General features: G+C 56.0%; 1 protein-coding gene across 6 annotated transcripts in view; it reads right to left on the minus strand.

Annotated features, from left to right (window-relative positions):
• Nucleotides 1-22399, minus strand: part of LOC122378798 — a 41001-nt gene that overhangs the window by 12998 nt on the left and 5604 nt on the right. For 3 of the 6 annotated variants that reach the window (XM_043360299.1, XM_043360297.1, XM_043360298.1), the window contains exon 3: nt 11494-11652. In XM_043360299.1, coding sequence (XP_043216234.1) covers nt 11494-11652 — 159 coding nt within the window. The other 3 variants (XM_043360302.1, XM_043360300.1, XM_043360301.1) reach the window with 3 other exon arrangements.

A 22399-nucleotide genomic window follows, 5' to 3' on the forward strand; every position in this document is an offset into this window, starting at 1 on the left:
TGTTGGATCCCTTTGCTTTTGCCCAACATTCAGCGTTGGAATTGTGGCTTTACCGTCCCTCTTATTAAAGTTATCTAACTTTTTGTAGCTTCGTCAGGTTAGACACGACGCGCGCGACCTCTGTCGGCCGCTGGCGGAACTACCGCGCACGGCCCGCACACGGGCCTGGCGGCCGCCAGTGGAACTACTGCGCAGGTGGCAGCACCTGCCCGTGGAGAAGCGGCTGGACATCGGCCGCCCCACTCCCCACCCCGCCCCCACCCAGCTGGCCGCCAGACCGTGGGAACGACTCGGCTGAGCGCTGCCGGCCGCTGGACGGGGAAACCCCGCCCCGCCGCCCGCCGCCCGACACACTGCCGCCGGGCCGGCCGGTGGAATTTTCCAGCCGTCTCTCCGGAACGGCGGTACCCCGTTCATCTTCGCACGCGCATTCAGCGGCGGCTTGTCGATTTTTCGAGTGTCGGCTGCCGATCTCCCGCGAGCCGGCCACCTGTCAGCCGCCGCTCGGCTCTGTGTTAAGCGTATGGGGACGGCGAATTTCTCCCGGAGGGAAGCACCTCGCTCACAAAAGCACGTGAATCAGCCGCATTCCTGTGTGGCGCGCAATGCTGAAGAGATATGTGTTTCCGCGGGTATCTCGCAGGCCCTAACAGGAAAAGCTCGCTGCAAAAACTCAGCGTTTCAAAAAACCCGCAATCCTACTCAAATGGTATATTAAACAAGATATCTTGGCTCGCTCCGCGTCGCTTTGGCAATCAAAGTATGAGGGAGAAAATTTGGGATCGATTGGTGTTCGTCCCGTGTTAATCGGACGTCTAGAAGCTTAGATATTCACGAAAAACTTGTTGAACTTGCAAAAGTACTTGGTACTTGCTTGGTACTTGCCAAAGTACTCGGTACTTGCCAAAGTACTTGGTACTTGCTTGGTATTTGCATAAGTACTCGGTATTTGCCAAAGTACTTGGTACTTGCTTGGTATTTGCATAAGTACTTGGTACTTGCTTGGTACTTGTAAAAGTACTTGGTACTTGCTTGGTACTTGCGAAAGTACTTGGTACTTGCACTCGCCCCCCCCCGTTCCCCCGACTCTACTCCCACACCTACCCCCTCGGGATAATTCCGGGTTCGTCGGGTAGGAAAACTTGCCACTCTACCCCCTCCCCCCCCCCACACACACACAGAGCCATTTGGTATCGATCGGTGTTTATCCCGTGTCAATCGGTCGTCAATAAGCCGAGATATGCACGGCGAATTATTTCAATCGGCGTCGATCAGAATCTTCAGAACGGAGGGACCCGCACTCATTTCTGGCCGTATCTCACTTTTCCGAGATGTACGTCAAACTACGTATTTAAAACTACATATTCTACAGCCGAATCTTCAAACTGGGGGTACCTCAGACCGTGGGAACGACTCGGCTCAGCACTGCCGCACGCGCATTCAGCGGCGGCTTGTCGATTTTTCGAGTGTCGGCTGCCGATCTCCCGAGAGCCGGCCACCTGTCAGCCGCCGCTCGGCTCTGTGTTAAGCATATGGGGACGGCGAATTTCTCCCGGAGGGAAGCACCTCGCTCACAAAAGCACGTGAATCAGCCGCATTCCTGTGTGGCGCGCAATGCTGAAGAGATATGTGTTTCCGCGGGTATCTCGCAGGCCCTAAGAGAAAAAGCTCGCTGCAAAAACTGAGCAATTCAAAAAACCCGCAATCCTACTCAATGGATAATTAAACAAGATATCTTGGCTCGCTCCGCGTCGCTTTGGTCATAAAAAGATTGGGGAGAAAATTTGGGATCGAATGGTGTTTTTCCGGTGACGATCGGACATCTAGAAGCTTCGATACTGGCGAAAAACTTGCTGAACTTGCAAAAGTACTTGGTACTTGCTTGGTACTTGCCAAAGTACTCGGTACTTGCCAAAGTACTCGGTACTTGCCAAAGTACTTGGTACTTGCTTGGTATTTGCATAAGTACTCGGTATTTGCCAAAGTACTTGGTACTTGCTTGGTATTTGCATAAGTACTTGGTACTTGCTTGGTACTTGCTTGGTACTTGCGAAAGTACTTGGTACTTGTACTCGCCCCCCGTTCCCCCGACTCTACTCCCACCCCTACCCCCTCGGGATAATTCCGGGTTCGTCGGGTAGGAAAACTTGCCACTCTATCCTCCCCCCCCCCCCCCCAGAGCCATTTGGTATCGATCGGTGTTTGTCCCGTGTCAATCGGTCGTCAATAAGCCGAGATATGCACGGCGACTTATTTCAATCGGCGCCGATCAGAATCTTCAGGACGGAGGTACCCACACTCATTCCTGGCCGTATCTCACTTTTCCGAGATCTACGCCAAACTACGTATTTAAAACTACATATTCTACAGCCGAATCTTCACACTGGGGGTACCTCACTCACAATCGCACGTGATTCAGCCGCATTCCTGTGTGGCGCGCAATGCTGAAGAGATATGTGTTTCCGCGGGTATCTCGCAGGCCCTAAGAGAAAAAGCTCGCTGCAAAAACTGAGCAATTCAAAAAGCCGAAATCCTACTCAAATGGATAATTAAACAAGATATCTTGGCTCGCTCCGCGTCGCTTTGGCAATCAAAGTATGAGGGAGAAAATTTGGGATCGATTGGTGTTCGTCCCGTGTTAATCGGACGTCTAGAAGCTTAGATATTCACGAAAAACTTGTTGAACTTGCAAAAGTACTTGGTACTTGCTTGGTACTTGCCAAAGTACTCGGTACTTGCCAAAGTACTTGGTACTTGCTTGGTATTTGCATAAGTACTCGGTATTTGCCAAAGTACTTGGTACTTGCTTGGTATTTGCATAAGTACTTGGTACTTGCTTGGTACTTGTAAAAGTACTTGGTACTTGCTTGGTACTTGCGAAAGTACTTGGTACTTGCACTCGCCCCCCCCCCGTTCCCCCGACTCTACTCCCACACCTACCCCCTCGGGATAATTCCGGGTTCGTCGGGTAGGAAAACTTGCCACTCTACCCCCTCCCCCCCCCCCACACACACACAGAGCCATTTGGTATCGATCGGTGTTTATCCCGTGTCAATCGGTCGTCAATAAGCCGAGATATGCACGGCGAATTATTTCAATCGGCGTCGATCAGAATCTTCAGAACGGAGGGACCCGCACTCATTTCTGGCCGTATCTCACTTTTCCGAGATGTACGTCAAACTACGTATTTAAAACTACATATTCTACAGCCGAATCTTCAAACTGGGGGTACCTCAGACCGTGGGAACGACTCGGCTCAGCACTGCCGCACGCGCATTCAGCGGCGGCTTGTCGATTTTTCGAGTGTCGGCTGCCGATCTCCCGAGAGCCGGCCACCTGTCAGCCGCCGCTCGGCTCTGTGTTAAGCATATGGGGACGGCGAATTTCTCCCGGAGGGAAGCACCTCGCTCACAAAAGCACGTGAATCAGCCGCATTCCTGTGTGGCGCGCAATGCTGAAGAGATATGTGTTTCCGCGGGTATCTCGCAGGCCCTAAGAGAAAAAGCTCGCTGCAAAAACTGAGCAATTCAAAAAACCCGCAATCCTACTCAAATGGATAATTAAACAAGATATCTTGGCTCGCTCCGCGTCGCTTTGGTCATAAAAAGATTGGGGAGAAAATTTGGGATCGAATGGTGTTTTTCCGGTGACGATCGGACATCTAGAAGCTTCGATACTGGCGAAAAACTTGCTGAACTTGCAAAAGTACTTGGTACTTGCTTGGTACTTGCCAAAGTACTCGGTACTTGCCAAAGTACTCGGTACTTGCCAAAGTACTTGGTACTTGCTTGGTATTTGCATAAGTACTCGGTATTTGCCAAAGTACTTGGTACTTGCTTGGTATTTGCATAAGTACTTGGTACTTGCTTGGTACTTGCTTGGTACTTGCGAAAGTACTTGGTACTTGTACTCGCCCCCCGTTCCCCCGACTCTACTCCCACCCCTACCCCCTCGGGATAATTCCGGGTTCGTCGGGTAGGAAAACTTGCCACTCTATCCTCCCCCCCCCCCCCCCAGAGCCATTTGGTATCGATCGGTGTTTGTCCCGTGTCAATCGGTCGTCAATAAGCCGAGATATGCACGGCGACTTATTTCAATCGGCGCCGATCAGAATCTTCAGGACGGAGGTACCCACACTCATTCCTGGCCGTATCTCACTTTTCCGAGATCTACGCCAAACTACGTATTTAAAACTACATATTCTACAGCCGAATCTTCACACTGGGGGTACCTCACTCACAATCGCACGTGATTCAGCCGCATTCCTGTGTGGCGCGCAATGCTGAAGAGATATGTGTTTCCGCGGGTATCTCGCAGGCCCTAAGAGAAAAAGCTCGCTGCAAAAACTGAGCAATTCAAAAAAGCCGAAATCCTACTCAAATGGATAATTAAACTAGGTGACTTGCTTGCTCCGCGCGCATGATTGGGCCACAGGAGATTTGCAGCAGCCAAACGACGGGATTAGCCAATTCGAGCAGTGAATGTTTATGTGAAATCTAGCAGCAGCGATTTACCTAACTGGGCCAGGGGACAGGTCACAGTAGTTGACATGGCGAATCATTCTGACATGAATTCAGAAGGTTGACAGCGGTAATGCTGGCGTGCTAAGCTACGCTACAAAAACCGCCCTGTGTAGGCAGCATGCTCAGTAGGAGAAAAAGAGCAGTGAAGTAGAAGTAGTGTAAATGTAGCGTGCTGCTATGGCGATACACAATAGGAAGGCCGATTAGGAAACAGAAGTAAGCAAAGTGTCAAAGCGGCATTAGGCGACACACTGACCGGATTAGACACAGTCAGAATGACTTGCTGGGATTAGCTGGACTGGTCTGGTCCGATTGCCTGACAGAGCTTATCGGATCCGGGGTTTGTTGGCGTCAGCTGCGGCTGCTGGCGGCAGCCGGTGTCGATGACTGGCGGCCCTGCTGGTTAACTGCATGGTGGCGAGAAATGTAGTCAGGGACACGGCATAAGGAAGTCAAAAGGCTCGGAGTCTTAGCCAGGCATAGTTCAGGGTCGCCGTGCCGAGGTGATGGATAGATTGAAGGTTTTATAGGGAACATCAAGGTCGGCTCCGCACACTGAACACAGCCTGTTACCAGGGTGCACTGTCGTGGAAGTGCTCCGAGCGCGCACCCCGCCCTTAACACGTTTTTAAAGTAACTTTGAAATATGATTTAAGCACAATGAAATGAGTTAAGCACACTGAAATGTCAATGTCAGCCTCCTGATGAACTTACGTTAACGATGTCAAACTTTTAGTATAACGGTTAAGGGCCCGTTACGTCAGCGCGTACCGGCATACACTCACTCACGCGCAATCATTCACCACTCCAAATACCCACAGCACCGAAAGGGTTAAGCACAGGATGCAGATGCAGCCACGCACTCACTCACTGGCACCCCCCGACGTAAGACTCGCCCCGCAGCGGTTTAGACTCCCCCTATCAAGGGGTGAAGTGTCCGATCGATCACACGACACGGACTTCAGACGTTCACACGTCTGAAAGGGGGTCTCACAACCGACAGCGACGCGCCCTAACAACCGTCACACCTGACAGTTGACACAGTTACAGTCACGCACACATTCGCACACGGACTCACTCACTGACACGCTCAGACGTAAGACTCGCCCCGCAGCGGTTTAGACTCCCCCTATCAAGGGGTGAAGTGTCCGATCGATCACACGAAACGGACTTCAGACGTTCACACGTCTGAAAGGGGGTCTCACAACCAACAGCGACGCGCTAACATTTCCAGACTAAAAAATCCCAGCACACGGACCACCAGCCGTACCACACGACTGACCACAGGAGTATCTGACCGCTCTTGGACGCCGCCGCCTGACTATACTTCCGATAACGTTTAAGATTACGGCCGATGACGCACCCGCTTCCTAACGCCCAATACGATTGGCCGCAGCCTACAGTTGGCCGTCGACATTGACCACCCGGACAGACAGAGTGGCCCTCCCACTCAAGGAGCAAGGGCTTCCTCCGGCCACTCCGGGCTCAACGTCATAGCAATTGGGTGAAGGACGGCACAACGCGGGGTACATCCGATCGTCGCTCGACAACCGAACTAAGATAACGCCCCATAACGCACCCGTATGACGCCCGATCCTGGCGCGCGCACCTCACAGAACCTCTCTGTATACGACATTCCGCGTCCGATGGTTGTGCGTGGAAAGCACCTCGACTGAATCAAAGCTGCCTACGCGCGAGAGAGCCACGTAGAACTGGCCATGAGTGAAGGCCGGGGATGGCAGATATATGCCCACGCGTCGCTTAGTCTGCCCTTGGCAGCGATTGATGGTCATGGCGAATGACAGCTTGACGGGGAACTGACAGCGGCGGAATGGTCGGCCGATGCCGGAATCGACAGCGCTCACCACCAGAGGGAGGCGCGGCAAAAACAGCGTCTCGCCACGCGCGACTCCACTGGCGATTCGCAGCTCGAGCACGTTGGGCGCGGCGCGCAGCACCGTGCACAGCGTGCCGTTCACGACGCGCGGAGCGTCGAGGTTGCGCATCAACACGACCGGGGCGCCGACCTTGACCTGAAGTCGATGCGACGGCATGCCCGACACGTCGATCGCGTTGAGCACCTCGGTGGGCACCGGAGGCCCGTGATCCTCGTTGTCGTCGTCACTGATGGTGTCGACGCTAGCGTACGTGACTGTTTCGCCGGGCAGAAGGGCCAGCGCGGCCTCATTCGCCCTGTCAACGGTCGCATTTAGCGGCGAGAGGATGGCGCGCTCATGCAGCCACTCTTCATCACGGTGTCGCCCGGCCATGTCAGGGAAAATGCGATCGACCAAGGCGGCGAGACTGCGCGCCGGACTGACCACCAACTCGGGCACCTGCACCGAGTCCGGCTGTGCCACGACGGGCAGCCGGCCGTCGCCGACGCGCAGCAGGAAGTTGGCGAACTCACCGGCCTGATCGTCGCCGTTCAACGCCCGCATGTTGGTCGCGAGCTCCATGGTGTCGATCCGAGGCCACATGGGCGATGACTTGAGGCAGGCGTCAACAACCTCTGCGCGCCCGCCGCGCTTCACCACTGGCAGGATCTGTCTCCAGTCGCCAGAGAGCAGCGTCAGAACGCCGCCAAACAGCTCTTGCCTGTCGCGGACGTCTTGGAGAGCCCGGTCGACCGCCTCAGTGGCGCGCCGGTTCGTCATGGCCGCTTCGTCCCATACAATGAGGCGACAGCGGCGAAGGTAGTCGGCCTCGGGAGAGCGGCGATCAATGCCGCAGACGTTCTCGTTGTCAGGATGCAGCTGCAGAGGGATCTTGAACCGATGATGGGCAGTCGTGCCGCCCTCCAACAGGCTGGCTGCGATGCCGGATGTGGCCACTGCAACTGCCACGTGTCCCCGGCTGCGCACCTTGGCCAGCAGCAGGTTCTCCAAGAACGTCTTCCCGCAGCCGCCTGGAGCTTGCAGGAAGATGACACCCGACTCGTCATTGTCCAGCCGTCGCAGCACCTCGTCATAGACGGCGCGCTGGTCATCCGTCAGACGCGGCTCGTCGCGCTCAACGCGATCGGCCAGAGCGGCCGGGTCGTACTCGGGACCGCCGGGCGGCTCGTCGTCGTCGCCATCGGCGGCGGCGGCGGCGTCCGGCACCGGCGGCACCGGCAGTCCGTACTCCGCCAGAGATCTGCCGCGCAGCCGGCGGAGAATGCCAGCGATCTTCCGCAGCGCCTGCTGGCGCACTTCGTCCTCGGTGAGACCACGTCTGCCAGCCGCGCGAGCGGTGCGCTGACGGCGAGCGATGTCCTCGGACAGGGCGTCCGCGAACCTCATCCACAGCGCCATGGGATCGCACGTAGCCTCTCCCTCGATCAGAATCAGAGCGAAGAGGAAACGCAAACCACCTGCAAAGCGCGTCACACTCGCCTCCTCCAGTGCGCGCGCCCAGTGCGCTCCGTCCTCGAGCAGCCCCAGTGCGGAGCACGCCTCGCGCATGGTGGCACACACGCGGCCATCGACCGTGCGGAGGTGCTCGTAAGAGCGCGGACCTCGGACGCTGTGAAGGAGCAGGCGAAGAAAGAAAACTTCGCCCGCGCGCGGCGTCGTGGTGTACACGCGCGACAGAGTCTCAGAGGCAACCACGCCCGGCACCTCGGGGTGAGGCTGGCCACGGACGCGGCGTTTCCAGTGGGCCGGACGGGCGTCTGCGCCCCGGCCGCGTCGCACCTGCCACGTGTAGTATCGCGGCACCTCTGGGTAGAGGAGTGTCGCCGCGAACGCGTCACGCTGGCACAGCTCAAAGAAGGCTGTGAGCATGGATGGATTAGCCTGCTCGCCCGCGATGACCGCTTCCAGGTTTTCGTCGCCGCGGAACACGACACGTCTCTCGTCGTCACCGAGATGCAGCTGCAGCCGCTGGACCGGCGGATGATGGACGTGGACTGGTCGGTCGAGCAGCCGCCACGCTGCCTCCATGGATCCCAGGTACCGGCTGTTCTGATACTGGGTCACCTCGTCAACCACGCCGTCGGGCTGCACGGCGAACATGATCCTATCCGAGCCCTTGGTGACGTACTTGATGCAGTAGCGGATCGCTCCCATCGCGTGCGTGATCAGCTCGACGTTGACGTGTGAGTCCAGCGCGCGAAGGATGTGCGGATTGTAGGGAACGATCCAGCGGTTGTCGATTTCCACACCGCGCCGTCCGGGCGTCCGCGCACGTTGACCGCCGTCCTCCGGCGCGCGCCGCCTGTACTTGGGATAGCTGCGCTCTGGCAGCTCTGTGGCCTCCAGATACGGGCGCGGATAGCCGACGCTACAGCGGCCGTCCTTCATGCAGACCGCCTGCGGGTTCAGCGCGCCGCACGGACCATGCACCATCTTGGTGCAGACGATCGCGTGCAGTTCCGGATCGGTCTCGGGATCTGGCAGCTCAGCGCACACGCACGTGTCCACGTCTTCGGCGCGAGGTTTGTCGGCGGGCACGACCCACAGCAGAAGGTGAGCGTGCGGCAGGCCACGCTTCTGCCACTCAATCGTGTGCAGAATGGCCCGCTGTCGACCCAGGATGCCGCCCCGCAGCTGCTTCAGCAGCGCCTGCAGCTTGAGGTCAAACACCTGACTGACAACGTCAGGGTGGTCGCACGGCCGATCGTAGTCGCCCGGCCTCTCTCCCGGGTAGAGGGTGCGCAGAGTTTGCTCAATCTCTGGCCAGGCCGGGTTGCACGTCACGGTGATGAAAAAGTCGGCGGCGCCAAAGTCTCGAACGTAGCAGAGAGCGTCTTGTAGTTTGGCCATCATGAAGCGCGGACTACTCGTTACGGATGCCGGCAGCACCACGCGCCGTCCGACGGCTCGGCCGTGCTCCTCGCCGTCAGCCAGCGCGTCTCGCACGCCGCGGATGGTCTCGGCGCGGAAGCCGTTGAAGCCGTCCTGGTTCGCGCGCACATACGACAGACGACTCGACTCAGCTTTTGCCTCAGTGTCCACCAGGTACTGTTGAAACAGCCGGCCCCCTCGCGGAATGAGATTGAAATGACCCGGTCGGAAGCGCATGTGGAACGCACCATACTGACGGATTGTGACGCCGCGCTCGGCCTTCAGCTCGAGCGACCACCCGTCCGTGCCGCGCGGGTGCAGCAGCACATAGAGCAGCGGGTCGTACTGGCGGCTCAGTTCGTCGATGCGGAACAGTTGTCCGCCGCGCTCGCGAACGACGATGTCGCGCCGGCCCCCCATCTCATTGGGCATCAGGACCGCCACTTCGCGACCGATCGGTAGATTGAACCGGCGCTCGTGCTCCGACAGCGGCCGGTGTTCGGCCGACAACACGATCCGGCAGTTCGGCACACCGCGCGCCATCAGCAGAGCCGGCTGGAGCGCACGCACGTAGTTGTTGTGCTCGTGCAGCATGCCCAAAAGGATGTCGAGAACGGCTCTGTCGAGGCCGCCACACATGGTGGCACGTCGCGCGGTGGCCTCGTCTGCGTCGAGGAAATACACCTGCATGAACTGCTCCTCGCCGCCGCGAGCGGGCAGTAGAGATCCCATACGATGACACACGCTACCCTGAACGGTGAAAGCCGCGTGATACGCCCCGTCGTGTCGGACGACGTTGCACCCCATACTGGCCAGCTGGAAGGCCGTGTTGTAAGCGCGAATTTTGCCCCGAAACTCGTCATAGAACGCCGTGCCGGGGGTCATCAGCTCCACCATCTCGTCCGGCGGCGGGGGATGGAAGTCAAGCTGCACCTTGCCCTGATGGCAACAGGCGCCTGCGGGCTCGGCACGCCAGCGCAGCGCTCCACAATGGGCACAGACGGTGTCCATTCGGCCCAGCTGCATGCCAGCCGGCGGCTCGAACTCGGCGGGGACATAATTGCGAGCCAGCAGGTGCTGGTCGCCTCGACGACGGGCGGGCGCGTCCACCGGAGCCTGTCCATCAGCGCCCCCCACTGCCTCCGCGTCGTGCGCATCGGCCGCGGGCTGGCGGGCCGCTGCGCCGTCTGGCGCATCGACCGCTGCCGCCTCCACAGCGTCTACAGCATCATCGGGCGTGTGGGGCGCCTCCTCTCCTACAGCGCCGCCCACTGCCTCCGCGTCGGGCGCATCGGCCGCGGGCCGGCGCGCCGCTGCGCCGTCTAGCGCATCGACCGCTGCCACCTCCACAGCGTCTACAGCATCATCGGGCGTGTGGGGCGCCTCCTCTCCTACAGCGCCGCCCACTGCCTCCGCGTCGGGCGCATCGGCCGCGGGCCGGCGCGCCGCTGCGCCGTCTAGCGCATCGACCGCTGCCACCTCGACAGCGTCTACAGCACCATCGGGCGTGTGGGGCGCCTCCTCTCCTACAGCGCCGCCCACTGCCTCCGCGTCGGGCGCATCGGCCGCGGGCCGGCGCGCCGCTGCGTCGTCTGGCGCATCGGCTACTGTCGCCTCGACAGCATCTACAGCACCATCGGGCGAGTGCGTTGCCACCTCTCCTACAGCGCCGCCCACTGCCTCCGCGCCGGGCGCGACGTCCGCGACACCGCCCACCACCGGCGGTTCAAACGCAGTCGGTGGTGCGATCGGCTGATCCGCCACACCAGCAGCAACAGGTGGCTCAAGACCTGCGCCGTCTCTCCCTGTCCTGACCTTAGTGCGAGCCGTAGCCATTCTCTCACGATTGCGTCGCTGACGCTCGGCGAGCTCAGCCTCCGATTCACGCTCCCTCCTAAGTCGATGACGCTCCCGGTCACGCTCGCGTCGCGCGGCAGCGATATCCGCGGCAAGGATGACCGGCGGCTGGGCCCCCGATGGACCGGGAACCGGCACTGCATCGACTACCGCCTGATGGGAAGGGCCCGCGCCACCTGTCTGATCTCTTTGTCTAGCGCGCGCCAGAGCCTGGCCTTCACGTTTACGTTGCAGGCGAAGAAGTCGCTCAGCCTCAGTTTCTCGCTCTCGGGCGAGGCGACGACGCTCGCGATCACGCGCCCGTCTCGCGGCCGCGGCGTTCACCGTCGGATCTACGGACTGACCGTTACGTTGACCGTTTGCGGGTTCAGCTGCATCGCCATCGACCATCAGACCGTCAGCGCGCCGTGCCACCGTCTCCGGCGCTGGCCCCGGAGGGTCGGCGGCGGTCGGGCGACTCGGCGACGTTGGCGGAGGTGTTTGACCCGACATTGCGAGCAATTCTGGAAATGGAACAAAGGAACGGGATTACAATCGGAATCTGCTAGGAGGAGGCAAAAGGGTAATACTGTTTGAAATTGTTTTAACGGACTTTCACTGGATAGTGGGTAAAAGTTATTATTGGTCCCGTTCGATGGGGCACACATAGGTTTAAAACAGACAAAAATCAGGTAGCCATTTTTCGCAACACATCAATCAAATTTCTAAATATCCAGCACGTGACGCACAACTTGCCTATTCTCATATGTAAAACATAGCCAATAGGTACACTTCCTCTTCCAAAGAAAAACTACTGTTTTAGAGCACTGTCCCATATGGGGCTAAGCGAGAATTTACCCACGCCCTGGTTTAAAGACGGATTGCACACTCGAATTTCGATCGCTTCTCTAACCACACGGCGACCCCATGTCGGCTCCACAGCTGCAGTGCTGGCCTGCCTCGGGTCGAACTGCCGCCCACACTGTAGCCATTCAAAGCATTTAACCAAATCCATCAGGCACTACTACCACATGACTCACCCCAGTTCAAATGGTTAAAATTCAAAATTCGGGTCGGGTCGGGTCGGGTCGGGTCGGGTCGGGTCGGGTCGGGTCGGGTCGGGTCGGGTCGGGTCGGGTCGGGTCGGGTCGGGTCGGGTCGGGTCGGGTCGGGTCGGGTCGGGTCGGGTCGGGTCGGGTCGGGTCGGGTCGGGTCGGGTCGGGTCGGGTCGGGTCGGGTCGGGTCGGGTCGGGTCGGGTCGGGTCGGGTCGGGTCGGGTCGGGTCGGGTCGGTCGGTCGGTCGGTCGGTCGGTCGGTCGGTCGGTCGGTCGGTCGGTCGGTCGGTCGGTCGGTCGGTCGGTCGGTCGGTCGGTCGGTCGGTCGGTCGGTCCTGCTGACCGATATCTTTTTCAAGATCACATTAGTGCCTGCAATCCACAACTACCACGCCTCTGCCATTATCAATTTTTTGTTAGAATATTATTTTTTACCACACCTCTGCCATTATCAATCTTTGTTAGAATAATATTTTTTAAGCTTTTCATTTAAACTCAAAGCATTTAACCAAATCAATCAGGCACTACGGGATTACAATCAGAATCTGCTAGGAGAGGGCACATGGGTAATACTGTCTTATCAATAGACAAACACCAAACACAATCCATCTGCCAGCGTCAGTTCTTTATGTTAGATTATAATAATTTTATAATTTTAATTACAGATTTAAGTATTTAGTTATAACAGTCTGGCGCACTACCACAATGCTGCTAGCCTGAGTTCAAACACAGAGATGAATTTCAAATTCAAGCAATAATTTAGCACCATAGCAGCCACCTTTGCAATGATATATCAATTCTTTATTAGAATGTTATTTTTAAGCCTTTCATTTACATTCAAAGCATTTAACCAAATCAATCAGGCGCTACTACCACATGACTCATCCCAGTTTAAATAGTTAAAATTCAAAATTAGTTGAGTCGAGTCGAAAAACAACAGGTGGTCCTAACTTCGCTCTTTCAAGAACATTATGCAATCAGCTGACAGCTGATTGCAGCTGTTGCTATATCAACACTGTTTACAGATGTAATAAAGGTAGAAAAATAGCCAACAACTCACATCTAGCACCTAGCCCCTAGAGAACATCTACTGTGCAACCTACGTTTCAATGACGGATGCAGTCACACACTGACATATAGATCGAAAATGTCATGTTTTTCCTGCTATCACTGCCTTATGCAACCTCCAAACACTGAAGAAATTCAGTAATTTAAGAGAGAAAAGAAAAAAAACTCATCCTCCAAGTTCCAAAAGTGACACCACACATCAAAACTCACAATACATTTTACACAAACATTTTATGTACCAAACCACCACCCCGAGCAAGGTAAGGTTGAGTTATGTTAGGTCAGATTTGGTCAAGACAGGTTACGTTCTGCAAATTTAAATTAGGTCCAGCTTCTATAGCAACTGATGACTGACTGGAGAGAACCAAAATGTCTCCTGTCTAACAGGAAATTTTTGCACAAATGTGCCAAAAAAAGAACAGGCAGCCCTATCTTTGTACTTTGAAGTAAATCATGCAGTTAGCTGAGCGCTGCAGCTCCAACTACCTTTTCCACCCTTTGCAAAGCACAAACTGAATGAATTCAGGCAATAAAATATGAAAACATCCTTCTAAGATTGGAAAATAACATCACGCATTGATACTCACAATACTTTTTATTTAAAAAAAATATTTATGACTCACCTGACCATACGCTGGGCCAAATAAGGCTTAGTTACATTGGGAATGGCAAGGTCATATTAGAAGGGAAGGGTTCAGCTTTTGCATTTCTGCTGACGCCACACCTGTTCTGTTGGTTTTATGCACATTTAGAGCCCTGGGTTCAGAGGGCGGCTTTAAATGTCTCCTGTCTAACAGGAAATTTTTGAACAAATGTGCCAAAAAAGGAGCAGGCAGCCCTATCTTTGTACTTTGAAGTAAATCATGCAGTTAGCTGAGCGCTGCAGCTCCAACTACCTTTTCCACCCTTTGCAAAGCAGAAACTGAATGAATTCAGGCAATAAAATATGAAAACATCCTTCTAAGATTGGAAAATAACATCACGCATTGATACTCACAATACTTTTTATTTTAAAAAAAATATTTATGACTCACCTGACCATCCGCTGGGCCAAATAAGGCTTAGTTACATTGGGAATGGCAAGGTCATATTAGAAGGGAAGGGTTCAGCTTTTGCATTTCTGCTGACGCCACACCTGTTCTGTTGGTTTTATGCACATTTAGAGCCCCGGGTTCAGAGGGCGGCTTTAACCTGCTAGGTAACTGCTTTTCAAGTTCCTAACATCACGTTTCACCATCACCATATTAAAAAAGTTCAAAATGTTTTAAGCAGCAGACTAATAAAAACTGGCAAAAACTAAACTTTTGCTTCAAATTGTTTCATGAGGCAAAATATTAGGATAAATCACTTCAATTAAAGGCAATCATGCACGCGCCACGTTAGCCGCGCCACTTGCATTTTTCGTAATAAATAAGCCTTTATGCACCAAAACCACCTTTGAAAAATCATCCCAGTAATTAACAACAGCTCTCAAGGTCAATTGGCATTCATATGTAATCTTAACACCCTCCAAATTCAAAATGTTTTATCTAAATCATTGTGACGCATCCACCACCAAGCTCACCTCGGTCCAAACACAACGGCCGATTTAGTGATGAATATTAAGCGTATTAAAAGAAATGCCTATTTGAAGGAGTTCATGAATACTTTGTTACACAGAAATGCTTGCCATATTTTTCTACTTTTTTAGAGCTAAACTATGTCTTACTTTGCAGTCCCTCTATCGTATTATGGTATGTAACTATAGTGACGCAGTTTGCTCTCCGCAGCTGGAGCAAACATTTGTCGAACCCGGTTCTGACGGAAATCGTACGATTAGAGATTTTCGAGTCCTACTTGCAAAATGTTTTACCTATTATTTGTATCATGTTTTTCGATCGTCCCTCAATCAATTCCACCCTCTGTCGGCCCCAACTTACCTGAATTTTTGGCGAGTCCGGGCTCGTCCGGTGACGAAAACCGGCCGATCTAGTACGGGCGGACGCCGGCGCCGCGGCCGAGCAGACGGCCCGTCACGGAAGTTGCAGACGGGAGATGATCGGCATAAAGCGCTCGTGTATCTCGGCAGCATCGTGTATTGAGAAAAAAAAGACGATTTCACGATTTATAAATGCGTTACGCTTATCATATGTACATGCACATTGCACACCGGCGCCGGGCCGGCCGGTGGAATTTTCCAGCCGTCGGCCGGTAATTTTTCTCCGGAACTGGAGGGACCGCCATCGAGTTTGTCACGTGAATCAGCCGCATTCCTGTGTGGCGCGCAATGCTGAAGAGATATGTGTTTCCGCGGGTATCTCGCAGGCCCTAACAGGAAAAGCTCGCTGCAAAAACTCAGCGCTTCAAAAAACCCGCAATCCTACTCAAATGGATATTTAAACAAGATATCTTGGCTCGCTCCGCGTCGCTTTGGCAATCAAAGTATGAGGGAGAAAATTTGGGATCGATTGGTGTTCGTCCCGTGTTAATCGGACGTCTAGAAGCTTAGATATTCACGAAAAACTTGTTGAACTTGCAAAAGTACTTGGTACTTGCTTGGTACTTGCCAAAGTACTCGGTACTTGCCAAAGTACTTGGTACTTGCTTGGTATTTGCATAAGTACTCGGTATTTGCCAAAGTACTTGGTACTTGCTTGGTATTTCCATAAGTACTTGGTACTTGCTTGGTACTTGTAAAAGTACTTGGTACTTGCTTGGTACTTGCGAAAGTACTTGGTACTTGCACTCGCCCCCCCCCGTTCCCCCGACTCTACTCCCACACCTACCCCCTCGGGATAATTCCGGGTTCGTCGGGTAGGAAAACTTGCCACTCTACCCTCCCCCCCCCCACACACAGAGCCATTTGGTATCGATCGGTGTTTATCCCGTGTCAATCGGTCGTCAATAAGCCGAGATATGCACGGCGAATTATTTCAATCGGCGTCGATCAGAATCTTCAGAACGGAGGGACCCACACTCATTTCTGGCCGTATCTCACTTTTCCGAGATAGTACGTCAAACTACGTATTTAAAACTACATATTCTACAGGCCGAATCTTCAAACTGGGGGTACCTCAGACCGTGGGAACGACTCGGCTTAGCACTGCCGCACGCGCGTTCAGCGGCGGGTTGTCGATTTTTCGAGTGTCGGCACCTGTCAGCCGCCGCTCGGCTCTGTGTTAAGCATATGGGGACGGCGAATTTCTCCCGGAGGGAAGCACCTCGCTCACTAAAGCACGTGAATCAGCCGCATTCCTGTGTGGCGCGCAATGCTGAAGAGATATGTGTTTCCGCGGGTATCTCGCAAGCCCTAACAGGAAAAGCTCGCTGCAAAAACTGACCGCTTCAAAAAACCCGAAATCCTACTCAAATGGATATTTAAACAAGATATCTTGGCTCGCTCCGCGTCGCTTTGGCCATAAAAAGATTCGGGAGAAAATTTGGGATCGAATGGTGTTTTTCCGGTGACGATCGGACGTCTAGAAGCTTCGATATTGGCGAAAAACTTGCTGAACTTGCAAAAGTACTTGGTACTTGCTTGGTACTTGCCAAAGTACTCGGTACTTGCCAAAGTACTTGGTACTTGCTTGGTATTTGCATAAGTACTCGGTATTTGCCAAAGTACTTGGTACTTGCTTGGTATTTCCATAAGTACTTGTACTTGCTTGGTACTTGTAAAAGTACTTGGTACTTACTTGCGAAAGTACTTGGTACTTGCACTCGCCCCCCCCCGTTCCCCCGACTCTACTCCCACACCTACCCCCTCGGGATAATTCCGGGTTCGTCGGGTAGGAAAACTTGCCACTCTACTCCCCCCCCCCCCCACAGAGCCATTTGGTATCGATCGGTGTTTATCCCGTGTCAATCGGTCGTCAATAAGCCGAGATATGCACGGCGAATTATTTCAATCGGCGTCGATCAGAATCTTCAGAACGGAGGGACCCACACTCATTTCTGGCCGTATCTCACTTTTCCGAGATGTACGTCAAACTACGTATTTAAAACTACATATTCTAAGGCCGAATCTTCAAACTGGGGGTACCTCAGACCGTGGGAACGACTCGGCTCAGCACTGCCGCACGCGCATTCAGCGGCGGCTTGTCGATTTTTCGAGTGTCGGCTGCCGATCTCCCGAGAGCCGGCCACCTGTCAGCCGCCGCTCGGCTCCTGTGTTAAGCATATGGGGACGGCGAATTTCTCCCGGAGGGAAGCACCTCGCTCACAAAAGCACGTGAATCAGCCGCATTCCTGTGTGGCGCGCAATGCTGAAGAGATATGTGTTTCCGCGGGTATCTCGCAGGCCCTAAAGGAAAAAGCTCGCTGCAAAAACTCAGCGCTTCAAAAAACCCGCAATCCTAGTCAAATGGATATTTAAACTAGGTGACTTGCTTGCTCCGCGCGCATGATTGGGCCACAGGAGATTTGCAGCAGCCAAACGACGGGATTAGCCAATTCGAGCAGTGAATGTTTATGTGAAATCTAGCAGCAGCGATTTACCTAACTGGGCCAGGGGACAGGTCACAGTAGTTGACATGGCGAATCATTCTGACATGAATTCAGAAGGTTGACAGCGGTAATGCTGGCGTGCTAAGCTACGCTACAAAAACCGCCCTGTGTAGGCAGCATGCTCAGTAGGAGAAAAAGAGCAGTGAAGTAGAAGTAGTGTAAATGTAGCGTGCTGCTATGGCGATACACAATAGGAAGGCCGATTAGGAAACAGAAGTAAGCAAAGTGTCAAAGCGGCATTAGGCGACACACTGACCGGATTAGACACAGTCAGAATGACTTGCTGGGATTAGCTGGACTGGTCTGGTCCGATTGCCTGGCAGAGCTTATCGGATCCGGGGTTTGTTGGCGTCAGCTGCGGCTGCTGGCGGCAGCCGGTGTCGATGACTGGCGGCCCTGCTGGTTAACTGCATGGTGGCGAGAAATGTAGTCAGGGACACGGCATAAGGAAGTCAAAAGGCTCGGAGTCTTAGCCAGGCATAGTTCAGGGTCGCCGTGCCGAGGTGATGGATAGATTGAAGGTTTTATAGGGAACATCAAGGTCGGCTCCGCACACTGAACACAGCCTGTTACCAGGGTGCACTGTCGTGGAAGTGCTCCGAGCGCGCACCCCGCCCTTAACACGTTTTTAAAGTAACTTTGAAATATGATTTAAGCACAATGAAATGAGTTAAGCACACTGAAATGTCAATGTCAGCCTCCTGATGAACTTACGTTAACGATGTCAAACTTTTAGTATAACGGTTAAGGGCCCGTTACGTCAGCGCGTACCGGCATACACTCACTCACGCGCAATCATTCACCACTCCAAATACCCACAGCACCGAAAGGGTTAAGCACAGGATGCAGATGCAGCCACGCACTCACTCACTGGCACCCCCCGACGTAAGACTCGCCCCGCAGCGGTTTAGACTCCCCCTATCAAGGGGTGAAGTGTCCGATCGATCACACGACACGGACTTCAGACGTTCACACGTCTGAAAGGGGGTCTCACAACCGACAGCGACGCGCCTAACAACCGTCACACCTGACAGTTGACACAGTTACAGTCACGCACACATTCGCACACGGACTCACTCACTGACACGCTCAGACGTAAGACTCGCCCCGCAGCGGTTTAGACTCCCCCTATCAAGGGGTGAAGTGTCCGATCGATCACACGAAACGGACTTCAGACGTTCACACGTCTGAAAGGGGGTCTCACAACCAACAGCGACGCGCTAACATTTCCAGACTAAAAAATCCCAGCACACGGACCACCAGCCGTACCACACGACTGACCACAGGAGTATCTGACCGCTCTTGGACGCCGCCGCCTGACTATACTTCCGATAACGTTTAAGATTACGGCCGATGACGCACCCGCTTCCTAACGCCCAATACGATTGGCCGCAGCCTACAGTTGGCCGTCGACATTGACCACCCGGACAGACAGAGTGGCCCTCCCACTCAAGGAGCAAGGGCTTCCTCCGGCCACTCCGGGCTCAACGTCATAGCAATTGGGTGAAGGACGGCACAACGCGGGGTACATCCGATCGTCGCTCGACAACCGAACTAAGATAACGCCCCATAACGCACCCGTATGACGCCCGATCCTGGCGCGCGCACCTCACAGAACCTCTCTGTATACGACATTCCGCGTCCGATGGTTGTGCGTGGAAAGCACCTCGACTGAATCAAAGCTGCCTACGCGCGAGAGAGCCACGTAGAACTGGCCATGAGTGAAGGCCGGGGATGGCAGATATATGCCCACGCGTCGCTTAGTCTGCCCTTGGCAGCGATTGATGGTCATGGCGAATGACAGCTTGACGGGGAACTGACAGCGGCGGAATGGTCGGCCGATGCCGGAATCGACAGCGCTCACCACCAGAGGGAGGCGCGGCAAAAACAGCGTCTCGCCACGCGCGACTCCACTGGCGATTCGCAGCTCGAGCACGTTGGGCGCGGCGCGCAGCACCGTGCACAGCGTGCCGTTCACGACGCGCGGAGCGTCGAGGTTGCGCATCAACACGACCGGGGCGCCGACCTTGACCTGAAGTCGATGCGACGGCATGCCCGACACGTCGATCGCGTTGAGCACCTCGGTGGGCACCGGAGGCCCGTGATCCTCGTTGTCGTCGTCACTGATGGTGTCGACGCTAGCGTACGTGACTGTTTCGCCGGGCAGAAGGGCCAGCGCGGCCTCATTCGCCCTGTCAACGGTCGCATTTAGCGGCGAGAGGATGGCGCGCTCATGCAGCCACTCTTCATCACGGTGTCGCCCGGCCATGTCAGGGAAAATGCGATCGACCAAGGCGGCGAGACTGCGCGCCGGACTGACCACCAACTCGGGCACCTGCACCGAGTCCGGCTGTGCCACGACGGGCAGCCGGCCGTCGCCGACGCGCAGCAGGAAGTTGGCGAACTCACCGGCCTGATCGTCGCCGTTCAACGCCCGCATGTTGGTCGCGAGCTCCATGGTGTCGATCCGAGGCCACATGGGCGATGACTTGAGGCAGGCGTCAACAACCTCTGCGCGCCCGCCGCGCTTCACCACTGGCAGGATCTGTCTCCAGTCGCCAGAGAGCAGCGTCAGAACGCCGCCAAACAGCTCTTGCCTGTCGCGGACGTCTTGGAGAGCCCGGTCGACCGCCTCAGTGGCGCGCCGGTTCGTCATGGCCGCTTCGTCCCATACAATGAGGCGACAGCGGCGAAGGTAGTCGGCCTCGGGAGAGCGGCGATCAATGCCGCAGACGTTCTCGTTGTCAGGATGCAGCTGCAGAGGGATCTTGAACCGATGATGGGCAGTCGTGCCGCCCTCCAACAGGCTGGCTGCGATGCCGGATGTGGCCACTGCAACTGCCACGTGTCCCCGGCTGCGCACCTTGGCCAGCAGCAGGTTCTCCAAGAACGTCTTCCCGCAGCCGCCTGGAGCTTGCAGGAAGATGACACCCGACTCGTCATTGTCCAGCCGTCGCAGCACCTCGTCATAGACGGCGCGCTGGTCATCCGTCAGACGCGGCTCGTCGCGCTCAACGCGATCGGCCAGAGCGGCCGGGTCGTACTCGGGACCGCCGGGCGGCTCGTCGTCGTCGCCATCGGCGGCGGCGGCGGCGTCCGGCACCGGCGGCACCGGCAGTCCGTACTCCGCCAGAGATCTGCCGCGCAGCCGGCGGAGAATGCCAGCGATCTTCCGCAGCGCCTGCTGGCGCACTTCGTCCTCGGTGAGACCACGTCTGCCAGCCGCGCGAGCGGTGCGCTGACGGCGAGCGATGTCCTCGGACAGGGCGTCCGCGAACCTCATCCACAGCGCCATGGGATCGCACGTAGCCTCTCCCTCGATCAGAATCAGAGCGAAGAGGAAACGCAAACCACCTGCAAAGCGCGTCACACTCGCCTCCTCCAGTGCGCGCGCCCAGTGCGCTCCGTCCTCGAGCAGCCCCAGTGCGGAGCACGCCTCGCGCATGGTGGCACACACGCGGCCATCGACCGTGCGGAGGTGCTCGTAAGAGCGCGGACCTCGGACGCTGTGAAGGAGCAGGCGAAGAAAGAAAACTTCGCCCGCGCGCGGCGTCGTGGTGTACACGCGCGACAGAGTCTCAGAGGCAACCACGCCCGGCACCTCGGGGTGAGGCTGGCCACGGACGCGGCGTTTCCAGTGGGCCGGACGGGCGTCTGCGCCCCGGCCGCGTCGCACCTGCCACGTGTAGTATCGCGGCACCTCTGGGTAGAGGAGTGTCGCCGCGAACGCGTCACGCTGGCACAGCTCAAAGAAGGCTGTGAGCATGGATGGATTAGCCTGCTCGCCCGCGATGACCGCTTCCAGGTTTTCGTCGCCGCGGAACACGACACGTCTCTCGTCGTCACCGAGATGCAGCTGCAGCCGCTGGACCGGCGGATGATGGACGTGGACTGGTCGGTCGAGCAGCCGCCACGCTGCCTCCATGGATCCCAGGTACCGGCTGTTCTGATACTGGGTCACCTCGTCAACCACGCCGTCGGGCTGCACGGCGAACATGATCCTATCCGAGCCCTTGGTGACGTACTTGATGCAGTAGCGGATCGCTCCCATCGCGTGCGTGATCAGCTCGACGTTGACGTGTGAGTCCAGCGCGCGAAGGATGTGCGGATTGTAGGGAACGATCCAGCGGTTGTCGATTTCCACACCGCGCCGTCCGGGCGTCCGCGCACGTTGACCGCCGTCCTCCGGCGCGCGCCGCCTGTACTTGGGATAGCTGCGCTCTGGCAGCTCTGTGGCCTCCAGATACGGGCGCGGATAGCCGACGCTACAGCGGCCGTCCTTCATGCAGACCGCCTGCGGGTTCAGCGCGCCGCACGGACCATGCACCATCTTGGTGCAGACGATCGCGTGCAGTTCCGGATCGGTCTCGGGATCTGGCAGCTCAGCGCACACGCACGTGTCCACGTCTTCGGCGCGAGGTTTGTCGGCGGGCACGACCCACAGCAGAAGGTGAGCGTGCGGCAGGCCACGCTTCTGCCACTCAATCGTGTGCAGAATGGCCCGCTGTCGACCCAGGATGCCGCCCCGCAGCTGCTTCAGCAGCGCCTGCAGCTTGAGGTCAAACACCTGACTGACAACGTCAGGGTGGTCGCACGGCCGATCGTAGTCGCCCGGCCTCTCTCCCGGGTAGAGGGTGCGCAGAGTTTGCTCAATCTCTGGCCA

This window comes from Amphibalanus amphitrite, unplaced genomic scaffold (assembly GCF_019059575.1).
Source record: "Amphibalanus amphitrite isolate SeventyFive unplaced genomic scaffold, NRLGWU_Aamphi_draft 000065F_arrow, whole genome shotgun sequence".
NCBI lineage: Eukaryota > Metazoa > Arthropoda > Thecostraca > Balanomorpha > Balanidae > Amphibalanus > Amphibalanus amphitrite.